This window comes from Manduca sexta, chromosome 2 (assembly GCF_014839805.1).
Source record: "Manduca sexta isolate Smith_Timp_Sample1 chromosome 2, JHU_Msex_v1.0, whole genome shotgun sequence".
Lineage (NCBI taxonomy): Eukaryota > Metazoa > Arthropoda > Insecta > Lepidoptera > Sphingidae > Manduca > Manduca sexta.
The window spans coordinates 8,855,341-8,874,579 of NC_051116.1; the positions used below are offsets into that span (position 1 = coordinate 8,855,341).

The 19,239-nt window shown below is 34.7% G+C and overlaps 3 protein-coding genes across 5 annotated transcripts; 2 read left to right on the top strand and 1 right to left on the bottom strand.

Annotated features, from left to right (window-relative positions):
• Positions 1 to 661: 661 nt before the first annotated feature.
• Positions 662 to 7,011, bottom strand: LOC115448580. 2 transcript variants are annotated; one of them, XM_030176053.2, is made up of 2 exons: positions 6,719 to 7,011; positions 662 to 5,388 (listed from the first exon to the last, which is right to left on the bottom strand). In XM_030176053.2, the coding sequence occupies exon 2, from the start codon at positions 5,386 to 5,388 to the stop codon at positions 1,849 to 1,851; it is 3,540 nt and encodes a 1,179-aa protein (XP_030031913.2). In that variant the 5' UTR covers positions 6,719 to 7,011; the 3' UTR covers positions 662 to 1,848. The 2 variants fall into 2 exon arrangements, with proteins under 2 accessions (XP_030031913.2, XP_037293268.1); XM_037437371.1 differs by lacking the exon at positions 6,719 to 7,011 and adding an exon at positions 5,956 to 6,096.
• Positions 7,012 to 9,938: 2,927 nt separating this feature from the next.
• On the top strand, positions 9,939 to 14,631 carry LOC115448581. Its single transcript, XM_030176054.2, is given in 3 exon segments — positions 9,939 to 10,452; positions 10,934 to 14,105; positions 14,108 to 14,631. Coding segments are annotated over 2 exon segments (3,528 nt in total). The 5' UTR covers positions 9,939 to 10,452; the 3' UTR covers positions 14,464 to 14,631.
• A 467-nt stretch (positions 14,632 to 15,098) lies between these two features.
• LOC115448590 (zinc finger protein 1 homolog) lies at positions 15,099 to 17,406 on the top strand. Of its 2 annotated transcripts, none has more exons than XM_030176064.2 (2): positions 15,099 to 15,415; positions 16,152 to 17,406. In XM_030176064.2, exons 1-2 carry the CDS (start codon positions 15,230 to 15,232, stop codon positions 17,397 to 17,399), a joined length of 1,434 nt encoding a protein of 477 aa, XP_030031924.1. In that variant the 5' UTR covers positions 15,099 to 15,229; the 3' UTR covers positions 17,400 to 17,406. The 2 variants fall into 2 exon arrangements, with proteins under 2 accessions (XP_030031924.1, XP_030031925.1); XM_030176065.2 differs by having other exon boundaries at positions 15,223 to 15,446.
• Positions 17,407 to 19,239: the final 1,833 nt, after the last annotated feature.

The following is a 19,239-nucleotide window of genomic DNA, read 5'->3' on the forward strand; positions in this document are numbered from 1 at the left end:
AGCATAGATCCAGGCATTTGTCACATAGATATTGTATAAAATTCGAGGTTGCCAAGCCTTTAAACTTACTTCTATTATAGTAGCATTTATTCTGAATAATAAAGTTCCTTATTTAAATTACTAATCTTTTAAATTATCCTGGATTTTTAATTTAGTACAGTAGCAATTATTATTGTAATGTATTGCACTATAATTATACGTATCAAAAATGGCATGTTTGATGCTTTTATACGAATGATCATTAAGTTGTATTTGTTGTTGTTGCACAGTTTGCTCGAACGAGGCAAGTGTTTGGAATACATCTGGTTGAAAATAATGATATTAACTACATATTTAATCGGTGCTAGGAATAGATATTCTAATCCACAATAATTTTTATTATGAATGCTATTAATTTTATAATTTTTGTAAACAGCGAATTGTAACCACATTACCTCGACAGTTGAGTAGGTACAGTTTGTGACAAAATTTTTAAACAAACCGTGTGCATCGACACTATTAAACAGAAGGAGGAATATTAATGCAAATGTCTTAGTTCTTATATTTTATTAGACGGACGGCGAATTATACTAGTGCACACATCAGAATGTCCACTAAAATTAATGCCTCGGGTATTTATATCCGTCATTTAACTGATGGGGACACAGCAATCAAACACGAGTGCCGGGATAAGACTGCTTTATTAAATCATGCAATTTACGCCGGTAGATAAAAATAATTTTACAATTGAGTACAGCATCATATTGAGCGATGGCATGTTAGGAACAATCAACGGCAAACCATACGTAATATCAATATCCACAGGTTATATTCAAACTTTTAGCTGTCTCGAGTGAAAATTGCGGCAATCAACCTTTCTATATAATATATTATAATTATCTTTGAATCAACCTTCGTGGCATGGCTTCGGCTTTAACTTTAGCTTTTGTGGCATTGGCATGTGCTGTGTTGTTACATTAAAGTTATCTTAGTGTTTAATTTTTTATGGGATTAGTTGATAATTTATAGGGTTAGTTTAGTATTTGGCACCACAAGAACTTTTATGAGGTAACGATAGATTAAAGTCGTCTTAAGATAAAAGAGCACAAGTTGCCTCAGTGGCACGACCAGCACTTTCCGAGACGGGCGAAGTGATATTGGATGCCTATTTTATTTTCACACAACACACATTTTGTCTGAAATGAAGACGTGATACTTTTTTGTGCTGCTTTGCCTCACCCATACTCAAAACAGTAGGCACTGGGTGCTGCAGGATCTGGTGCGAGGATCGACGAGGACTTTTACCCCTCAAAAGTTAAGGAATTAGGAATAACATGGGTAATAGAAACATGGAAAACGGAGTGATGTGAATATTTTTTCATTATAACGATAGTCCATTGCCCATTTCAAACAATCGGAGCATAACAGTCAGTATTTCGTCCAAAGAGTCCATCTCCTAACTAAGCTACAGAGGTCGGATGAGTAATTTTACGCGGAGCTTACCCTCGACCACAGCTCGCGTCGAGGAGACACCGAGCGGCTCAACGAATTATTTTTTATTAAGCTAAGTGTATATTATTTTTATTAAAAGAATATGACTCCAAATCCAATCCAATTCATAAATTAAGGAAATTATACGGGAAAAGTTAAAATAATAATAAATTGTGTGTTCAAAATCATATTTTAAAAAAGTAATGTTAACTTCAATTAGTAATATAAATGTAAAAGTTACGCAATAAATACATTGTGGTTACAATTTTATTAAATACTTAATAAACACGAAAAATCGATTTCGTATTACATTATTATATAACTTTAGGTTCCATGTATCTCGAATGGGTTTTAAATATTCATCTCGCTTTATACAATTTAACAATATAAGGGATTTTCAGATACATCGGCAAATAAAAAGTATCGAAATTTCTCGTCTTCAATATTCTTCATTATGCCGTACAGCTCCTTAATGTCCTCGTGCTTAAGATTATATCTTTCGTTTTCTAGGAGATACAGCGCAACCCTCGCTTCATCGGCGACACTACCTTCCAAAATGCCTTTTATTACTGCTTTCATAAATTTAAACTTACTATCGTCATACAGGAAGTACTCACTAAAGTAACCCTTTATGCCATTATGATACAAATCGATGGCTGACTCAAAATAACTTTCCTTTAGCTGTTTTATTTCCCGGGCGATTTTTCGGCCAAAAATATAGCCGACTACTGATGGACCTTCACTTAGTTTTCTTTTTTCATTGTTAAAAATATCTGGCTGAGATTTCAAGCCCTGTCTTATGGACTTAAAATACATCATTGATAAATGTATACGAACGTATAAGTCAAAATTTAATTCGATCGGTAAAGAATGTCGCATCCAAGACAATATATTTTCCATAACAGGTAAAGGTGAAACATAAGTATCATCCAAGAATACTTGGTTAAGTTGTAAATTAATAAGGACTTCTTTAAACACGTTAAAAAAATCGCCTCCTAATTTATCACAGAGTACTGTCAAGAATTGCAAGAAACGGGTGCCAAGAATCTCAAAACGACTTTTCTGTATTTCTTCAGATTTACAAAGCAGCAAACATTTTACCAACATTCTTAGATGGGTGTCAGTAACTCGATCATTCTTTTTATATGTTTGGGGATCGAATTCTTGTAGAAAATCTAGCAGTAAGTTCTCAATGAAATTTTCATTTATATCTCTAAGTAGTGCCTCTATGTTACTTAAGATTTTAATTGCATCCTGACACCGCTCTTTTTTCAAAGCTTTGAAAATCAATTCACAATATTCTGGTTTAATTTTAAGTGGTATTCCATCCAATTTCAGTAAAGCTTTACGGAAATGAACATGTTTTTCTGAAGACAAATTAAAATTCATAATTAATTGCTTGAAAACATCCCACACTCGAGGATCGAAGTCGGGTCTACTATGGAAATACTTCAGAGCTGCCTTGAGAGTAGCAGTAGGCCTTAAAGTGGCAGCTGTGATAAAGGCATCTGCCTCTTTGCCTGTTCTCTCCGCTAGTACCAGAGCCACTCGGACCGTTCGCTTCCACGTTAACAGATCGTGGACGTACTTATCAATATCTGCTATTGGACACACAAGAACTTTATTAGCAACAGCTTTAGCTCCTGCGGCTGACAAAGCCGTACTGTTTATGTCCAGTTTCGGTCTTCCTGCATACATGTTAGCTCTGATCGCGGCCGCCAAGCATTTTAGAGACTTGTTGTTAGAATCCAGTGACACCAGGTAGCCGAGACACGCGCCCTGCAGTATGCACAGTGGTCGTGCTATTGACTTTCCGACTGATTTATTATTGAGGATACGTTGTCTCATTTCAGTTATATAATGCTCCGTCATACCGGAGCTTTCTGCAAAATATATAGCCATCTTGCGTAAGAACTGTTCCGGACGAATTTCATCTCTTTCAACCAAATCAATGAACGTTGATACATTAAGAACTGAGGTGTCATGTCGTAAAGCATTTAAGTAGGAAGCATCCGTTTGTATTAAAGGGAAGAATTCTCGGAACAACGTTTTGCGAGCGATTTTGGCGTTGAATAAACGTCGAAGAAGGCCCTCTGCAGCGGATGAGTCGCGCTTTGCTAAAACTGCCACAGCCGGTATCAGAGCAGAACCTCCGATGTCTGCTTTATACTGTTGAAGCATGTTCAGAAGTGATGTCAGTAGCTCTACCTGCTTTACTGGACTTGACTGCGCGTTAGCCGCGGCCAGTAGCAACTCCGGTAACTTTTGTTTAACTATTTTACGCTCTTCACTATTGGTGGCATACTCGTCGAGATTTGAAAAGTCCTTTAAGAAAGCTTCTCTTATTGCGGGTTCACACGCGCCAGTCTCCAGCAAGCTTCTTATGACAACTGCGTGTAGACCCTCGCGACAGTCCGCTTCCGACTCGCTGCCGTCTAGTCCGAGCCCCCTCGCGAACTCTAACAGCGCGTCCCAGGAGTGTTGGGGCAGACGCCATACAGCGGCGCGCTTTACCAAACTCCTTACCACGGTGGCTCTCACATTGGTTGGCTCGTTGCAGTGCTGCTCTAACAACTGCAAGAGTTTAGCAACTAGCTCCGGCTGCCCTCCACTCTTACTAACAAGTACCAACATAATGTATTGCCGGTTCTGTGCCGAACTTTCTTTTTTAATCTTTTTACGCAGTTCGAATAATGCACGTTCGAAACTAAAGAAGCGATACTCATCGAAGAGTTTATCGAGGTACGTGCGACGCGGTATTTGATAACAATCCATCCTGGCGCAATATTTACCAAACTTCCTTTTTTTTAACATACATCTGAAGTCATCCTCCATACAACATGTATTGTATTCCGAAGGTTTGCGATCTTCAAACACGTGAAAGTAGTAACTCTTTCTGCTTGGCAAGCACGGCTTATCGTATGGCCAGGCTTTAACCAATTCACCAATTGTTTTTTCGACAAAAACAAGATTTTTGAAAGCTGATCTCTCTTTAATAGGAAGCCTCATAATGAGAGGTTCGACATACTTGTAATCTATTTGTCGGTTGAGATAGGTGGCTCGGACCAGCTTTAGAACGAGCTCTTTCGATTCTTCCGAGCTCAAATACTCCGCTAGAGCTCGCGTGTTTAACAACATGCTCGCGTACAGCTCTGGCTTCTTCTCAAATTTCTCCCTGTGGTGAGCCATTATATGTTTCGTGAGAGAGCGATTATATCTATTATCGAAATATTTTTCTGTGATTTCAAAAAATATGTCAGCGTCCAACTTTAATACCACTTTCAAACTGTTATAGAATCCCTGATGGTTGTCCAAAAATTTTTCTTTTAGTTCATCGTTATCGAGTATATTATCGAAATATATCTTCGCCACTTGCGGACACTTTTCACATAAAATTTTGAAGTGGTGAGGCGAGAGTTTCTCTAAAATATTTGGCGCTTCTAATATTATAAACTTGACGTGGCAGCGGCCTAGAAATTTGATCGCGTAGTTGAAATTGCTTTCTGAGTAATATATATAAAAATCTTCACATCTTTGCGGATCTTTTAAATGTAGATACAGCCAGTTCTTAAATTTACTCACAGCTGTAGTGACCATGTATGGATATAGGTTTTCTTCCAAATACTTGGGATGAATGATGCTCTGGTGTTGTTGTTCCAAGAGCCACTTGGCTTTCAACGCCCTGCTGACGTACAACATGTCTTCGTCCTTGATGTTTTGCAGAATGTAGTCAACATTTCTTAGTTTCGAGGCTAGGTCTATCTTGAAGAGTCTATCTACAGGAGTTTGTTCTGGTAGATCTTGTATCTGTTGAAATGGGACACATTGTTGAATTGCCTCAGTGACCACAGAGTTGAGGTGGCGATGTCGGAGTCCCAAATTCTCTCCGACCAAAATGATTGGTGTGAAGGATGACATCTGTGAAGCGATAAAATACAACTAATTGGTCATGAATACATAAAGCCGATTTAGTTGCATAAAGTAATTAAAGTGTAGGACGTCATCTGTAATTGAACAGAAGACTACAATTATTTAAATCACTATATTAGTTATTTAGTTTAATGCAAATAGTGTTCATTAAGGAAATTTGGGTTAATGACGAAAGTAACCGTGAAATCTAACAGCAAATGTAAGCAAATTCTCCAACGAACAAATATACTAATTTATATTATACAAATAATCTAACAAAATATATGCTTTCTGTTCCTACAAACAGTACATTGTAAACTTATATGTAAGGTTTTTTTTTTTTTAAATAATATTATGTACAAGTTAGGTAATATTAGTACGCCGAGAGGCAATTGAAAAAAAACGCAGTACTGCGCTTTTGATGTAAGCACCAAAGACATTCCTAAAAAATCGATAAACAAATGCAGATTTATAAAAATGCACGTGCGAATCCAGATCGCCCATTTGGCAATTTGCTGTGTGATTTTATCAGGATTTTACCTCATTTATAACATAAGTATCTAATACTGTACCTACATTTTCTAATTTTGAAAAAGTATTTAAAAAGCATCACTATTCACTAAACTGAAGAACACATTTCTTAGCACATTATAATGTAATTATTTGGGCAACATATATTTAAAATTTACAAATAATACCAATGTTACACAAATAGAAACAAAGTCCATATCTCTCCACTTGTACCTTGTAGAAAAAATAGGAAAGTGATTCGTTTTATGTAAGAGCTCGGTTGAGTAGTAAATAAACTTCTTAATTTGGCAACACTAAAGTATGCGTCAAAACAATAAACATGCTAAATATAGCACGATAACATACTTGACGCAAAAATACCAGGAAAATTAGTCATTTTATAATTTCAGCCACATATATAGGCGACGACGCCGTGTGGTTGGGCTCCATTCTATATACCGATTCTCATGCTACGACTAAGAACATTATTGTGTGCTGTGTCCAGTGAAACAAAAATGTGGATTTCGCTCTTCTTAATACTTATCCGGACTTCTACTTGGTGTTGTGTACCTTATTTATTTATTTATAAATTCAATGAAAGTTTACAGCATGTTTACTTATGAGTTATTATGCACACATGAGAAGCGTTATTACAACGTACTCTAAACTTATCCTGCGAACGTCCGACCTAGGGTTTTAAATTTATATAAAGATAATGAATAATACCTTAACTGTACAGTGTAGGTACCTACAAACGTGTGTTAAGTTTATATTCTACGTTTTGTTAGTCTTTACATTACCCTTTGGTACCTACATATAAATAACTTACATTTTATGTTTTTGATACGCTCGTTTTAAACTGTTAATCATATTACACCTCACTTTGTTCACAAATTCTTTAATAAAAGTGGTTTAAGTATTATGCATTCCGATGCAATGAGATTAACATTGAAAGTTATTTTCAATTGTACTTTCGAAGACTGAAATGACGCCTATCGACTGTGGAAATAAAAATAAACTTCGTGATACTGAGGCTGGGATGCTAGGTTAAATTATAAAATCCCCAATTTACTTAATAAGTTGATTGGCTTACAGGTGGTCCTACAAACACATCTCAATAAATCTATTATGTCTCGTTATATTTCCATTTTTGCATACCGGGGGTTTCATCTGACTATTCATAAAAGAATAGAAAAAGAAAATATTTTTTTATTTTCATAGAAAAAACTCAAAAAAAAGAAGTGCCGTTTTAAAGGGTAATTACTATTATCCACGTTTTATCTTACTAATTATACTGCTCCCGATACACCTCGCCGTAACACGAAATATGCGCGACACGTGTGACCCATCTCCCCCAATAACGTTTTAAAATTGCTAATAAAAACATCTTAGATCTCCCCTCAATTTATCGTACATTGTATTAAAAGCACTCCGACACGATAATTAGATGACTTTCTCATATAACATGAGTTTTATCCTTCATTAAACTTAGACATATAATGTGTTATATCGACTCGCTGAACATTTGTATCATATCCGTGATTTGTCTTAAGTAATAAAATATTTAATAAGCTTTTTATTTAATTGAATAGGTATTTTTATTAGAGAAATATACTGAAAAAATCCTAAATTAGTAAATATTTTTTATGCTGGTATCATGTAGTACCGAGACAGCGTTGTTGATAAACGGGTAAAAAAGTATATTACCTAATGCAATAAAAAGTATAACTAGTTACACCGACGAAATTTTTTGGCACCATTTGTTAGCAATGCACAATCTTACGTATAATAAGTTCGGAAAGATATGCTTAGTTATTTCAAGACTAAGCTGATCTTAAATAGTTCAATGATAAAAGAGTATAGAGGATGAGTGATATGGTCACGTGACATGCGGCACATTTAATGCATAAAATGGCGCCGACTCCGCCCCTTACAATAGTGATATGCTAGTACCGAAAATTTTGTATCGACATCGAAGAATTAAAAGAGAGACAAACAAGCCCAACAAAAAATCAAATACGAAAGGGGTTAGGTTCTACCATAATATAAACATAACAAACTATAATATAAACAAACAAACTGAAACTAATTTATAAGTAACAATTGTTAAAGAAAGCAGTACCTGTTGTGACAAACATCCAGTTGTGTTTGATCTATATTTGTATGTTGCACTATTCCTTGTTAAAAATTTAATTTACAGATTAAGATATTTACTTAATTAAGAATAAGATAGTATTGTGTAGTCAGCAATTATTTGGTTGGTTTTATTTTATTTGATTATTATGCTCTTTGATCGAGCAATATAACTATGTTTCAGCAAACTAAAATCAATGAGCGTAAAGATGGTGGTTAATATAATCAATTATAATAATTATTTGCAATAACAACAATATGATTATGTATCTATTACCGTGCATGCAAAGGTTGCTCGAAACATAAGACGGCCAATTGTAAAAATATATCTTACATTTCATCTTTGTGTTGTTTCTTTTATGTTTATTTATTCTTTTATGTAATAATTCTAATTTTATTCATAGTAATATATTAAAGTAATATTACTATTAGGTGAAGTATAATAATCATTACTATTTTACTTATCGGGAATATTGTTGGAAAACAGTTATCTTTTACTCGCGTTAATTAAACGTGTGGTTTATGCATTTCTTCTCAAAATGTAAAGAACGAATATATGTATTTGGTGTAGGATTCCAATCACGTCGCCCAATATTCTCAATTCATTTTGCCTTGGGATTTAAATTTTTTGGTAACTTAAAAAATATTCTAATTTCACTTAGTTTGTCGTTCTGGATAATACAATATTGATATGGGCTCTAACATTCTTTCAAAGACAAAATCCGTAACTGATAAACAGGCGTCTGTTAAAATATCGATATCAATAATTTCTAAACAAACATCCCTAAGCTCGTGTGTAAACAAACATAATGATTTTAATGGATATAAATCACGCCTAAAAGGGTTCAAAGCTTATCAAACAAGATCCACATATAATTTTAATTGATAAAAACACATCCAAAAGTAAATATACAAAGATATTTACTAATTTTCGGTAAAACAGTTACTAACCTATGAAAAGATATTTCGGGGTCTTTCTTGCGTGAATTCGATTTGCATCCTTTCACACAACACTGAGTCATTTTCGAAACTTAACAAATACACTAATAAACAAACTAAACAATTGAGAATATAATTATATTACTTTAAATTCAATATTTATGAAGATTTGTTCACATCGTCTGACACTACATGTACTTGCTGACTGGGCTGCAATAAATGGCGTTTCTGCCGCAAGGCGGTCCCAGTGTGTTGAAGTAAACGAAATAGTGTCATATTCGAAGAAAGCAATTATTTTTGTCTTTGTTTGTTGCGTTCCAAATAAGCTTTGAGTAAAAGAGATAGACATATATATTGACAATTCTGCGTCGATTTCCCTGACATAAATATAACTTATTCATATAGCTAACTTTTGAGGCCTGTCCTCTTTATATTTAGTCATTGAAATAGTTGCACAACAAAACTGACGAATAATAGTTTGACAAACAGTGACAGGCACCTGGGGGGAAAATAGACTAATTTGACAGCTGACAGTCAAAAATGTTGCAGTGTTACTACAATATTTTTGTAGTTAAACGGGTGTTATATAAACAATTTTTAAACACTGTTTTATAATGCAGAAACTTAGAAAGACTTTAGACATGGTATTTAGCATTAAACACTTATTAGCTAAGCACATGTTTAAACGGTGTTTAAAGAATTTTTTGTAATAAAACTGGAAATGTTAAATGCATTTTTGTATTAAAAAACTTCTTTTTCGAACCTATTATTGTATTATTCGTTAACTAAATTACGTACGTACGTATTTAAAAAAACAATATATTTAAGGTACGCAATCCAAAAGTTTGGATATTGTTTTTTTTTTTTTTAAATAAATGCAGATACTATTGCACATATATGGTACGCAGATTTATGATATCCGGGATTAATATACTTACAGACAATTGAATACCTACAAAGTTGTATGGCTCAGAAGGGCCGCAACTAGTATATTATATTTTTTTATTCTGGGTCACCAAAAAAAAATAATAATGTCAAACAAATATTTTATCGCGACGTGTAAATATGAATATACTTACTTACTCAAATTGGAAAACAAAGTACACAAAACAATCTAAAATTTTGCATTAATAACCCTAGGTCTGGCAACAAGATTAAACCATAGAGTATGTTTAAATTGAGAGGCCAAACCACGGATTATTAAGATCGAACCAAATAGCATTTAGCGAGGGGCCAAACCATGCTGTCACTCGCCTAGTGTTTATTATGATTTTTGGCATCGTAAAGTGTTTGATAAAATGTGATTCTTGTGGTATTTTTTCTTCGTTATGATATTTTCACATTTTAATTTCTTCGGTGAATTAATTGTTTCTCTGTTACCAAATAAGCTACTTATTGACGTGTTAGTAATATTGATTTTGATTTCATCGGTGACTGAAAATATGCGATAGGTATTTATTATTTAAATTAAATCTTCAAAAATCAAGAACGGTAAGCATTTTTCCTGTCCATTAATTACATAACTAGTTTGGAACAGTAGCTGTCTAATTAATTATTATTAATGATTAATACTTACCTGCAGTACTCACTATATAACAGTTGGTTCCATATGATGATTATGACATTCGTATAAGTTATTAGTATAGATTACATAAGTAGAATAACTACAACGTCAACTATTAATTTTCATTAGGTGTATACTGTAAATGAAGGTAAGTATATAATAAAACTAACGGTTTAGAAATATAGTAGACAATTAAAATGAACAATCAATATTCGATAAAAAAAAGATTGTGTCATCTCTTGAGTTGAAATACGAGCCGAATGTTACTGATGGGGGGATGAATGGATCAATATTTACGATGTTATATATATATGCAGATAATAGATTTATATCTGGAGGCGTTGTACTTAGTGTATAATAAATATCGAACAGCTATTTTAAATAATGTTTTGTTTTGATACTTTACAGATGTCACCCTTCACACCAATCCTTTTGACCGGAGAGAATTTGGGACACCGGCATCGCCACCTCAACTCTCTAGTCACTAAAGCAATGCAACAAGGAGTTTCAATCCAACAGATACAAGATCTACCAGAACAAACTCCTGTAGATAGACTCTTCAAGATAGACCTAGCCTCGAAATTAAGAAATGTTGACTACATTCTGCAAAACATCAAGGACGAAGACATGTTGTACGTCAGCAGGGCGTTGAAAGCCAAGTGGCTCTTGGAACAACAACACCAGAGCATCATTCATCCCAAGTATTTGGAAGAAAACCTATATCCATACATGGTCACTACAGCTGTGAGTAAATTTAAGAACTGGCTGTATCTACATTTAAGAGATCCGCAAAGATGTGAAGATTTTTATAAATATTACTCAGAAAGCAAATTCAATTACGCGATAAAATTTCTAGGCCGCTGCCACGTCAAGTTTATAATATCAGAAGCGCCAAATATTTTAGAGAAACTCTCGCCTCACCACTTCAAAATTTTATGTGAGAAGTGTCCGCAAGTGGCGAAGATATATTTCGATAATATACTCGATAACGATGAACTAAAAGAAAAATTCTTGATTCAGCAAAAAAAAATCTACAACAGTTTAAAAGTGGTGTTAAAGTTGGACGCTGACATATTTTTCGAAATCACAGAAAAATATTTCGATAATAGGTACAATCGCTCTCTAACGAAACACATAATGGCTCACCACAGGGAAAGATTCGAGAAAAAGCCAGAGCTGTACGCAGGCATGTTGTTAAACACGCGAACTCTAGCGGAGTATTTGAGCTCCGAGGATTGCAAGGAGCTCGTTTTAACGCTGGCTCGTGCATCGTATCTCAACCGCCGAATAGACTACAAGTACGTGGAACCACTCATTAAAAAAATCCCGTTGAATGAAAGAGCAACTTTCAAAAAACTTGTGTTTGAGAAAAAAGCTGCAGGTGAACTGGTCAATTCCTGGCCCTATGAAATACCGTCATTACCGAAGAGAAAATATAATCACCATATATTTGAAGACTATGTCAAGTGTTACAGTGATTCATACTTAATGTGTTCAGATGAATTTGATAAGTTAGGTGAAATGCGTCAATGTATCCGTCTATGCTCAGCAAGCCGAGATTTATGTTTTCGTGTGCGAACATACCTCGATAAACTTTTTGATAAATATCGCCTTACGAGTTTTGAACGTACATTATTTGAACTACGCAAGAAAATAAAAGAAGAGAGTTCGCCACAGAACCGGCAGTACATTTTGCTGGTACTTGTGAGCAAGAGTGGAGGACTGCCGGAACTAGTTGCGTCACTTTTGCAGTTGTTGCAGCAGCATTTGAATGAGCCAACAAATGTGAGAGCCGCGGTGGTGAGGAGCCTGGTAAAACGCGCCGCTGTGTGGCGTCTGCCCCGACACTCCTGGGAAACGTTGTTAGAGTTCGCGAGGGGGCTCGGATTAGATGGCAGCGAGTCGGAAGCGGACTGTCGCGAAGGTCTACACGCAGTTGTCATAAGAAGTTTACTGGGGACTGGTACGTGTGAACCCGCAATACGAGAAGCTTTCTTAAAGGACTTTTCAAATCTCGACGAGTATGCCACCAATAATGAAGAACGTAAAATAATAAAACAAAAGTTACCGGAGTTATTACTGGCCGCGGCTAACGCGCAGTCAAGTTCAGTAAGACAGGCGGAGCTACTGACGTCACTTCTGGACATGCTTCAACAGTATAAAGTAGACATCGGAAGTTCTGCTCTGATACCGGCCGTGGCAGTTTTAGCAAAGCGCGACTCTCCTGCTGCAGAGGGCCTTCTTCGACGTTTATTCGAAGCCAAAATCGCTCGCCGAACGTTGTTCCGAGAATTCTTCCCTTTAATACAAACGGATGCTTCCTACTTAAATGCTTTACGACATGACACTTCAGTGCTTAATGTATCAACGTTCATTGATTTAGTTGAAAGAGCTGAAATTCATCCGGAACAGTTCTTACGCAAGATGGCTATATATTTTGCAGAAAGCTCCGGTATGATGGAGCGTTATCTAACTGAAATGAGACAACGTGTCCTCAATAATAAATTTGTCGGAAAGTCAATAGCACGACCACTGTGCATACTGCAGGGCGCGTGTCTCGGCTACCTGGGGTCACTGGATCTTAAAAATAAGTCTCTAACACGCTTCGCGGCCGCGATCCGAGCTAACATGCATGCAGGAAGACCGAAACTAGACATGAACAGTATGGCTTTATCAGCCGCAGGAGCTAAAGCTGTTGCTAATAAAGTGCTTGTGTGTCCAATTGTAGATGTCGATAACTACGTCCTCGAACTGTTGACATGGAAGCGAACAGTCCGAGTGGCTCTGGTACTAGTGGAGAGAACAAGAAAAGAAGCACATATATTTATCACAGCTGCCACTTTAAGGCCTACTGCTACTCTCAAGGCTGCTCTGAAATATCTCCATGGTCGACCCGATTTCGATCCACGTGTGTTCGAAGTTTTCAAGCAGTTAATTAACAAATTTGACCTGTGTACGGAGACACGCATCTATTTACGTAGCTATATGATTAGAAAGGTTAACGTGCCCTTAACGATCAAATCAGACTATTATGCGATACTCTATAAGGCTTTGAGAAAAGAACAACATCACGAAGCAATGATCATTTTAAGCAATATAGAAAAATTACTTCATTATACAAAGGAGGATTTCCTTGAAGAATTGTTGTTAGATTTTCTACAAGAATTTAACCCCAATAAATGCAAGCAAAAAAAATATAAGCTATGTTCTAGCATATACATAAGAGTGTTAGTTAAATTCTTGTTACTTTGTAAATCGGAAAAGACACAAACGAAACGGTTCAATTACTTCGGAGAACCTTTTTTAAAATGTTTAGATCTATCTCTCAATAACTCTCAGGCTTTCATGGACATATTTCGAGAGATCCTGTCAACTTTGCAATACAATAAAGTGTTTTTTGACAACACTTACATCTCACCCCTGCCTGTCTTAGAAAACATTGTCAGGTGGATGCGACAATATTTACCAGTCGAATTACATTTCGTAACCTATGTACGTATTTATCTGACCATGTTGTATTTTAAATCTATTAGACTGAGCATACAAACAGAGCCAGGTATACTTAATAACGAAAAGAGAGAATAACCGAAGGCATACAGGTGGTAGGTAATATTTTTGGTAGAAAAATAGCACAAGAAATAAAAGAGTTGACGGAAAGTTATTTTGAATCCGTTGTGGAGTTGTATTGTATGGGCATGACAGATTATTTTTCAGAGTATTTTATTTATGATGTAACTAAATTTAAGTTTTTAAAGGCCGTCATACAAGGTATCCTGGAAGGTAGTACAGGAGGAGAAGCTAGAGCTGCGTTGTATCTAATAGAAAAGCTACAACATAACTTCGATCGTAATGATTATAAGGAATTAATTGAAGCCGTGAATAATTTTGAAAATGAAACATTTAAATATTTCTTATTTGCGACCCAAGTCACCCATTGATTACACATACTGCGCTGCACATACAATTTTCCCAATAAAATTCATTATGCGAAATAGCATGCCATCGTTTCATGCGAATCATTCATAATTTGCAGTTTTTTTTTAATAATCGTATTGATATTTTATATTACTTTAATTTCTCTAGATTATTCATTACCATAATTATTTACTACCGTTTTTTAAATATTTTTCTTTCCATATTTGTTTTGTAAACACACATAATATAATATTTTTATTAAAGATTTTTTTATTCGATTATGTATGTGTTTATATTTACTTGAATACATGAGACCTAACATAGATTTTTGAAATATGGGTGTAATAACATCTTCACCTACCCCTGATAAAATGAAAGAAATTCCAATTTTTTAGACATATTTTTTCTGAAAAAATCCGCCCGCTTGATAAAGTTTGTCGGGCTAAAGTTTTCCGTTATAAAAGTCATGCTTTATATTTTCCCGGGAGCCTATGTTCTTCCCAGGGTATCAAACTATCTTCATACCAAACTTCATCTAAACCCGTTGGGTAGTTTCTGAGATTCGGGCGTTCAAAGAAACAAACAAACAAACAAACTCTTCAGCTCTATATAATAGTATAGATTAGATTTGAATGAATCCGTTATATGATGAGTGGCAACACTGATTTGACATTTCCATATGTCATTATTTGTCAATTGATGAATCCTAAAAAATAGCCGACAAACTCTATAATTATATTGAGAAAATAATAAAGAAGTAATAAATGCTAGCACTTTTTATAAGTAAACATGCAAAACGAAGTGGAAGTAACATTACCTGCGTTAAAATACTTAACGGGCGAAACAGAGCACGTTTGTAGGTTATGTTTTGCTTCGACTGAAGGAGCAGTGATATCTTTAGAAGACACTACGAGGTTCCAAAGGCCGTATATTGATGAAACTTTGACTTTTTCCGACATGCTACAAGAATTAGGGGTGGGTACTAGTGTGTAAAACTTTTATAAGGGTAAATATTTGTCAGTTTACTCTGTAAGCTTTGCTCAATTCATACATTTTAACCCCTATTTCACCCCTTTTAGAAATATTTTTTTGTGAAATATCTTTTTATAGGATTTTGGAACCTTGTAAGGAGTATAGCTATCAAATGTTGTACTCATCACACATGCACACATAAACAAATTTATTATAAATTTGTTTATTTTTATCAGTAGTAAAAGCTCTTTATGATAGTATAATAATAACAGCCCTGTATTATATTATACGGTCCCACTGTTGGGCACGGGCCTCCTCTACCACTGAGAGGGATTAACAGTTAGTCCACCAAGCTGGCCTAGTTTGGATTGGTAGACTTCACATACTGTTGAAATTACAATAGAGAACTTCTCAGGCATGCAGGTTGCCTCACGATATATTCCTTCACTGCTTAAAGCAAGCGATAATGGACTAAAAATACACACATAAGTTTTTAGAAAAGTTAGATGTGTGTGCCTTTGGTATTTGAACTTACAGACATTTGTCTTTGCAGTCCATTCCACAACCAACTAGGCTATTGCTGCTTTAATCTAGTTATTGAATCTTATTTCCTATGCCATAAAGTTACTCTATTATAAATTCAATGAGAGGTTTATCTTATACTCAAGATAGGTTATGATGAAACCACTGACCCTAAAGCAATCACTTGTTTTATGATGGTATCGTTGCTTCATTTCAGGTAACATCAGAACTTGAGTTACCTCAAGAGCTGTGCTCAAATTGTGCCTCAATGACAATGAACTCATATTTATTTCGTAAACTTTGCCAACATTCAAATGACAGATGGAACGATGTATTAAATAAGTTTAACAAAACATTAGACCAATCTAACACAGTTGGACCAAATGTACAAACAGTGTATTTGATGGTTCATAAAAACGAAAATTTTATGTTTACAAGTAAGAAGAGTCACACATTGAAAAGCAAAAAGACTGTGCTTGCAAAAATAAAAGATATACTCAAAAGTAGAGAAACTTATGTAAAAGTGCGGCAGAAAAGTTCGAACATTATATGTGAGGAATGTGGGGAGAGGTTCAAGTCCAACTGCCACCTTGTGAAACACATGCGGGTGCACAGTGACACACGTTATCCCTGCCCGCAATGTACTAAAGTGTTCGCATCACAACTCCAACTGGAAGAACATGCTGAGAGAGTGCACTATCCAAAGCGAATACAATGTCCCAAGTGTTCAAAAATGTTCAGCACTAACAGAATGCTCAAGCACCATGACAAGTTGCATCACATTGCAGCTATATGCAAACTTTGTTTTGTTCAGTTCCCATCCAAGAAGGATCTGAGAGCTCACCTAGACAAACATGACGTAAACAAGTGTGCTCGCTGCAACAAATCATTTGTTAATAAACATACATATAAATATCACTTGAAAATATGTGGCAAAAGTGATGAACGACAACCTAGTTTCTTTTGTGACATATGTAATAAAGGATATGCTAGGAAGAATGGTTTACGATCACATTTAAAAATTGATCATGGTTTTGGTAATGTTCTATCTTGTAACTGGTGTGGTAAAAAATTTGATGCAATTAGTAGACTAAGAAATCACATTGTGAAACATACCAAAGAGAGGAATTATCACTGTGAGCATTGTGGCAATAAATTTGTAACACAGGCGGCTTTAGTCTATCACATACGACTGCATACTGGCGAGAGGCCCTTTCCCTGTGACTTATGTGGAGAGAGCTTCCTCTCAGCATCAAGAAGGATGGAGCATAAAAGGCGGAAACATTTTGGTCCCACTAAAGAATGTCCAGTTTGCCATGTTAAGTTTGTTACTGGACATCAGCTCAGGAAACATGTGCAAAGACATTATAATCCTCAGAGCAAGTTGTTTGTGCCAGAAGCTAATGTCAACCCAAATGTAGAAGGACAAGAATACTCCAAAATCACAGATTTATTGGCATTGTAGATGTATATGTGATATTTAGTTCAATAAAAAGAATTTCAATTATTATTTTTAAAAGTACAGGTTTATTTAATTTAAAAGTTTTATTTATATGAATTAGTCAAGTTTTAATAAAATATCACATGATATTATCAACTAAAATAAAATTTAATAATAAATGGAATACTTGATGAAGTATTTTCGAAGTTATACTTCTTTTAGCGCATTAGGGAAAAATTATTGGAGTAAATTTTTATGATGCGTGAGCATATCATAACGAAAAATCGACAGCATGAAATTAGCTAGTCATTAATTAAATTATTACATTATTATTTAATGTGTACAAATAAAGTAGTAATAGGTATAAATAATAATTATTGAGTTCAGAAAAATCAAATTACTTTACATTACTAAATAAGATTTATTTAACTAGATAATGCGTTATAATAAAACTTTCTTTTAATCTATGTAAGCCCCCATTTTTTCTTTTATTAGTGTCGTTTTCTCTACAAACAGGATAATGCGACGGATAATATTTTTAGAAGATTTTTATCTTGTTATGCCAAAGAAGTATAACTTCTTACATGTGAATATAAGTACAAATACACGTTTTTTTTAGAACACAATTCTAATACAAATGTCTTTCAATTTGCTTACAATATTATACACATAGTACAAGCCAACATTATTTACAGACATAAGATATTTTCGTTACTATAGGTACTAATTTTAGGATGCAAACAGATTTCATTTTAATTTTCTTTGTACAAAATGCATTCTTAAATAACTAAAACTCATTTGGAAATGCTTCAAATTTGTAATAAGGCAATTTTAATATGGGATATTAAAATTTCAACACAACCTCTGATTCATAATGAAATGTGTAACAAATATCAATTAGATTACATTATGCCGAGGCTCAATAAAATATTATCAAATTTTATACCATATCCAGGGAAAGAAAAACTTTAATGTATACAAAATATAGATCTTTTTACTGTCTTTTGAAATCTTTGGTACATACGATGAAATTAAAATATCTTACTCTGAACAATACATTTATTAAATTTGTTTACATTTGATTATCTTTCCCAGAATATGTATATAATTATATAAGTCCCAGAATGCTTATAAGCATGGTGTGATGTCTCACAGCACTGAAATTTGGAAGTGACTCTACCTTTGTTATTTATTCATAGATCTTACCATCAAGCATATTTCTTGTTTACCATATTAACTTAATATAATACCAGCCCTGTATTATATATTTAGGCCTTCAGGTGAGCCCTGAGACTTGGCCATCTCATTATTTATAAAAAATTGTTACAACAATTTAACATCATTTTGTAATTTTTACAGTTATGTTATTTTTTCCAGGAACATTGGGTGTTGCTAGACACCTGCCAGCAAATAATTTGTTAGAAGGGTCATGGTGTTTTTTCATATGCAGTCTCAAGAATGTGGGTGTGACAAACTTCCTAGAGCAGATCTCACACATGAGAGTGGGACCTATGTGCTTAAACTTAATATGCTCAGCCCTTGCTGAAGAGTTTACAAATCTTTCCTCACAAATATGACAGCTGAATGGTCTCTCTCCTGTGTGTCTCCTAATGTGGTAAATAAGGGCCTCTTTTGATACAAATTTCCTGAAGCAGATCTCACATTCAAAATTCTTTTCTCCAGTGTGCTTGACCATATGAACTTTTAAATAACTTGGTGCCGTAAACTGTTTGTTACAGTGTGGACAGATGTGAGGTTTAGCGTCACCGTGCACAAATCTATTATGGACTCGCAGCCCACCAGAAGTACTGTACCCTTTATCACACTTCTCACAAAATGAGTCTTTTAAGTGAACTCCTCATGG

What these genes read in the sequence shown, in the direction of transcription:
- LOC115448580 (XM_030176053.2), bottom strand. Translation starts at nt 5,388, where the DNA reads ATGTCATCCTTCACACCAATCATTTTGGTCGGAGAGAATTTGGGACTC.
- LOC115448590 (XM_030176064.2), top strand. Translation starts at nt 15,230, where the DNA reads ATGCAAAACGAAGTGGAAGTAACATTACCTGCGTTAAAATACTTAACG. An exon ending in ACATGCTACAAGAATTAGGG is followed by an intron (nt 15,416 to 16,151) that starts GTGGGTACTAGT and finishes GCTTCATTTCAG; the next exon opens with GTAACATCAGAACTTGAGTT.